General features: G+C 44.2%; 1 protein-coding gene across 1 annotated transcript; it reads left to right on the top strand.

Annotated features, from left to right (window-relative positions):
* The first annotated feature begins 3,564 nt into the window (after window positions 1-3,564).
* adra2c (adrenoceptor alpha 2C) lies at window positions 3,565-4,923 on the top strand. Its single transcript, XM_053333874.1, has one exon. It carries the CDS (start codon window positions 3,571-3,573, stop codon window positions 4,921-4,923), a length of 1,353 nt encoding a protein of 450 aa, XP_053189849.1. The 5' UTR covers window positions 3,565-3,570.
* The last annotated feature ends 867 nt before the right edge of the window (window positions 4,924-5,790 follow it).

The following is a 5,790-nucleotide window of genomic DNA, read 5'->3' as shown; positions in this document are numbered from 1 at the left end:
ACATCCTCACATGATCATAACCATAACCAATTCGTTGGGAAATGTGGAAGTTCACATACTGTAGAAACCATATAGCACAATTTCAATGCAGCCCACAGGTTTTACTTTCTAGATTTTGCTGTAAAAGACAAGAAATCTCTTACCTTGTATGTTTAAAAGGCATCCTCCTTGACACCCAGCGGCCTGCTCAACAGCGACAGCCACACCAACTAAGGTCACAGTGGATGTTCTGGCAAATCTCTGGAAGAGCTAGTAAGATTGAGAAAGACAACAGTGTAAGATAAAGCTGCAAGTTTAAATATAGCTCTGGCTTTTCTTTTTTAAAAACATCACTCTGTCCTTCAGTAATTCTTATAACCCACACACACGACTACAAGTGAAGAAACATTTGAGAGTGATTCAACAGTCGGAGTAAATTGGACAGATAGGAGATAATTTTCAAAGATATGGCAAACTGAGATATACTGACAACACTGTTCATTGTGATAGATTCAGGTTTTTTTAAAGTTAATACAAAAATGGAAATCCCTGCATTTCAAAGCAGCCCAAATAATCAGCAACTCCACTGATCTTATTCTACTGTTTCTCCTGTCACAGAACGCCAAGGTACTAGATAAGAAGCAGGCGCTGTTATGTGAGGTGATGCTAGCAAGAAAGAAACTCCCCTGGGTTGGATGTTGCGTCACTGAACTATTTGTTCTAAGCATTATAGTTGCCTGCCCAGGTAGCACTGCCATTTGTCACTGTCAACAGTTGGTACCATACCGCACCTTACGAGGGACCAATGGAAACTCCTGCACATTAGGGGAGGTGGGAAAATTAGAAATTGCTGTAGTTAATGGTAACAGCTTTAATTTCTTTTGGGAATAGTCTCTATTAGCATGTGGCAGACTTAATGTATTCTGTGTTCAGGCTGTACATTTATGTGCAATCAGTAAAGATGGTTGATGAATTTATAAGCCATGGCGGCTATGTCTTCTAGCTATAATGAGGAGTTGATTGTGGTCACTGTACTGGATTTAAACTGGCCACAAAAGGCTGGTCCTGTTACCACGTGGGAGCACATCTGTGTTATTAAGTTTTTGAAGCTCTATTAGGTGAATCATATTAGGCTCATATTGGCTTCTCTCTTCCCCCCGGTTAATAGAAAGCTCTGGGCACCTTTTCCATTTCCAGTTCCACAAATGGTGCAGTGTCATGCTTTAATAAGAGTGCAGAGGACTGCAAACCAGTAACCGATCTGTCACAAGAAGCAAACAAGGGGCTCATGACTGCGGTGATCGGACCAGAATAACAAAGAAGGAGGCAGCACATAAAAAGGATGATAACTTAAAAGAGCAAAAAAGTACAAAGCCTTGATTTAAAGAGATAAAAGTAATCAACACAATCTCCTTGACACCCTAAAGCTGGCTTCTGGCTACCAAGAAAAGCCAACTTATCCCCTCAGAGGAGAGCACAATGCTGGAAACAAGGAAAGGGCTTGGTAATAGCTGAGATCGCTCACTGCTGTCCCAATTATACGGACAGAGCTGTGGCCCCAGGACACGACTTAATGACCATAATAAGGCTTGTCTGTCTGTTCAAAATCAGCTTAGAGTGCATCCACACTGACCTACAGCATCACTCTGTCCTTAGTTCAATTTAAACAGGCAGCATGAGAACGAGCAGGGTGTTTTGGGGGTGGGTGCGTGGGTGGTTATAGGAGGGTGCAGGGAGCCAGAGACTTTCCGTCATCTGACTGTTTCCCATGCAGATGAACCACGACCCCCTGGGCCCTCCTCATTCCACCTCGTAGCCTTGATGAGGATCAATTTGAACTTAAGCATTTCTCGGGGCTGCGGCTGCTCTTTAATTCAGTATGGCTGAGCGCTCTGTGATTAATGACAGGTACTAAGCTGGGGGACACGGTCAATAAACGCACTGGTCCAGGAACTTAATACCAGGCTACACGCCAACGGGGTGACAGGCTTTCTCCAGGTGGCAGCACCTCCCAGAGCAGAGAGGGGTTAACAGGAACGGAGAGCAGAAAGGCGAACCAAAACTTTTCACGATTGACTTTTCAAGCTTGGATTTAATTTATAGAACTTTGCTTTGCAGTGTGGTACTGCACCATTCTTTCAGAAAGCCTCACACTCAAAGTGTGTGCCACAGGAAAAGATAGAGAGACAAAGGCAGATATAAAGAGGAGGATGAGGTTTGAAAGAAAGGGAGAGGGAGAAAGAGACAGTTAGAGGTTGTTCTGATGTGTTTGTAGCAAGTGTGCATGCACACGTGTCCTCCTGGGAAATGAAAACACATGAATAAATAACTCCAGACAGACAAGATAACCTAGAAGTCATTGGTAGAGTCAGCCTGTTATTGCATGTGATAAAGCCCGCATGGGATGAACCATGACTTTTAAGATGTATACTCATGAATCATATATCATGCATGGTCTCTTCTATTCTGTATCAACATGTATTTATGGAGCTTTACACATGATTTACAGCCTTTCATATTTACAGAAGCTGAATGCTTAGCACAGGATAACTGCACCTCCTAATCCTTTAATCTTATCAACACAAATTACCACAATACAAACACACAAACTAATTAAGGCAGGAAAATGATAAAAGTTTCCACTGCAAGGTCAAACACGCACATGTACGTTCCTCTCACAGGGCACAGGTTAATCAATACAATATCTATACACCTGATGGTTGTGTAGATATAATATCGCATATAGCTGATGTTGCTCGTGTTTATGGTGTGTATGTTTTCCTGTTTGTTCCTCCGGGGCTGCCTGTTACAATACTGACCTCCAGTGTGCGCACCGAAGGACAGAGCAGCGCGGGCTCTCCTTGGTACGGGACTCCACCGCTGTCAGTCTGTGCGTTTGGACAGCAATGTGACCTCCATCAAACAGCTCCTACTGAATTGATCTGTCCAAATGGACGCTTTCAATGCCGACCCCCCAGAAGTATAGTGTCCGGTCTGCGACTCTGATTTTATTAACTAATCACAAATAAATTATTATTAATGAATATGCTTATCCCCCCCGCCCCCCTTTCCTCCAATAATCGCTCGCATCTCTTTCTCCAGGGCGGAGCGCATGCTTACTATTTTTTTTTCTAATATTAAAAAAAAAAAAAAAAAAAAGAAAAAAAAAAGACACGTGGTTGTTACAAACCTCTCTCAGGACACAGCGGGGAGGCGGAGGTGGAGAGATGAGGGCGCAGTCGGGATGGGAGAGGACGCGATGAGGAGGGAGTCTGCTCTCTAACCATGGAGATGCTGCTGCTGAGCTGCCTGCACGTTTTTAAAATAAGGACTTAAAAAGATTTTGCATATGAAGACTTCTCTCTCTCTCTTATCTATGTTCTCTTTTTTTTTTTCCAAAGGAGACACTTGCATTGAAGGATATAGAAGATCGCAGGTGAGACGAGGAGAAAAATGACATTTGATGTAGATTACTACTGTGAAATATGCGCTAAAGTCCAAATGGGATATTTCTACAGATTATTTACGCACATTTTAATTTTTTAAAAAGTGACATTTTGGCTGAAAAGAAAAAAAAAAACTAAACTCAAAATGGATTTCTTAAATATCTCCGGCTTGGCTGAAGGGATGGAGGCAGCAAATATTTCCTTTAATTCAACCTCTCAGAGCCAGTACAGCCAGCTCGCTATCTGGGCTGTGGCTGGACTTGTCAGCTTTCTGATTTTGTTTACAATAGTCGGGAACGTCTTGGTTGTTATCGCCGTTTTAACGAGCAGAGCTCTGAAACCACCCCAGAATCTTTTTCTTGTCTCTCTGGCCAGTGCGGACATACTGGTGGCCACCCTGGTCATGCCTTTTTCTCTGGCAAATGAACTTATGGGCTACTGGTTTTTTGGAAAAATCTGGTGTGACATCTACCTGGCTCTGGACGTTTTATTCTGCACCTCTTCTATTGTTCACCTGTGTGCTATTAGTTTGGACAGGTACTGGTCAGTGACACAGGCGGTCGAGTATAACTTAAAGAGAACACCCAAAAGAGTTAAAGGGATGATTGTAGTGGTGTGGTTAATCTCAGCCGTCATCTCCTTCCCACCACTGATATCAATGGACAGGAGCAGCAGTGAGACCAACCCCCAGTGTATTCTGAATGATGAGACCTGGTATATTCTTTACTCCAGCATTGGTTCATTTTTTGCCCCCTGTGTCATCATGATTCTGGTTTATATTCGGATCTACCAAGTGGCAAAGACCAGGACCAGAACAATGTCAGGGAAGAAGAGGGATGTGGACTCGCCATTGGAGAATGGGATGGACCAAGTCGAACCAGGCAAAGGTGGGTCGTTAAAGTCTAGCAGGGGCGGAAGCATGAAAGATCAGGAACGTGAGAACGGGCACTGCAAAGAGCATCCGGTTGGGTCCCCCTTACCAAACGAGCCCAAACATCCGCACACAGACCACGATGACGATTACGACGATAGCAGTTCGTCAGATGAGAAACCCAAAAAGAGTTCCACTAGCAACAGACACCACCACGATGACAGGAAAGACAGGAAGTCCAGCCGGAAAAGCAGCTCCTCCTCTAAATACTCCAGCAGGAAGTCGCGTGCCAGCTCCAAATCCATGGAGCTGTTCTCGTCTCGCCGCAAACGCCGGAGCACCGTCAGTCGGAAGAAGGTCTCCGCTGCTCGCGAGAAACGCTTCACATTCGTCCTCGCCGTGGTCATGGGTGTATTTGTCTTGTGCTGGTTCCCGTTTTTCTTCTCCTACAGCTTGTACGGAATCTGTCGGGAGCCGTGCGAGATCCCCGAGACTCTGTTCAAGTTCTTTTTCTGGATTGGCTACTGTAACAGCTCGTTAAACCCGGTCATCTACACGATCTTCAACCAGGACTTCCGTAGATCCTTCAAGAAGATCCTCTGTAAGTCATGGAAACGCTCTTTCTGAAAGTGTCCTGTACGGATGCGGCTATAATAGAAATTTGAACCTACAGGCACATATTTGAACTGTTCTGAGCTGTGGGATAAAGCGCCAGCCCGAGGTGCTTTCACACCTTCACTTTCAGGGATTGTACTAGCAATGAAGGGGACGCTTAACGGATCAAAGGGTTGAACTAATGTGCAGGAAAGTAGTTTGAAATACAAGCGTAAGCACTCTGATAATATTCACGGAGGACGTTTTCATGGAACGCCAGGCTGCTTTTTGGACTCTTACGTGGGTTTCGGCTCACCCCCCCTCCTCACTGACTTATCCTCCCTTCATTTACATACAATAACCTGACTCATAACAGTTTCTGTGATGCATGCACCACAGTGGCTGCTCTTGATTGAACTGCACAGGAGAAGAAGGGTTTACAGAGACACTTGATTTAAAATGTGACCTCATTTACTGAGTATACAGCGAAGGCCTTGACAATCTCCACACAACCGATGTTTGTGGTGTTGGATAGTCGTATCTATCTTCTCTTACTCTTTTCTTTACCTTTCTATTATGACACACTCTCAATATAAAGGACCAATGGGATGAAGGGGCTCCTTGCTTACTGTTTCAGTAGCAAAACGTTTCACAAAAAAAATATATGAAAAACTCAAAAACTACAGTCATTATTCTGCTTCAGTGTACTGTGTGAGGGGGAAAAAGTGTCTAATCATGGAAATGCAGTGGAAACTTTACATCAGGTTGTGTGTTTTTGTGAACCTGTACTGGCTTGGACTCAGCCAGGATACGATGGCTTGTACAGTACAGTGGGCAATTTCCTCTCCAAGGCATGTGTTTGCACCTTCCTCTCCCCTCTGAGAAAATAGATCGAATACA

This window comes from Scomber japonicus, chromosome 2 (assembly GCF_027409825.1).
Source record: "Scomber japonicus isolate fScoJap1 chromosome 2, fScoJap1.pri, whole genome shotgun sequence".
NCBI classification, from domain to species: Eukaryota; Metazoa; Chordata; class Actinopteri; order Scombriformes; family Scombridae; genus Scomber; species Scomber japonicus.
The sequence above is the reverse complement of the archived record's forward strand: the minus strand, read 5'-3'. Positions and strand labels throughout refer to the sequence as shown.

Excerpts from the sequence above, each read along its gene's own strand:
- adra2c (XM_053333874.1), top strand. The coding sequence starts at position 3,571 with ATGGATTTCTTAAATATCTCCGGCTTGGCTGAAGGGATGGAGGCAGCA.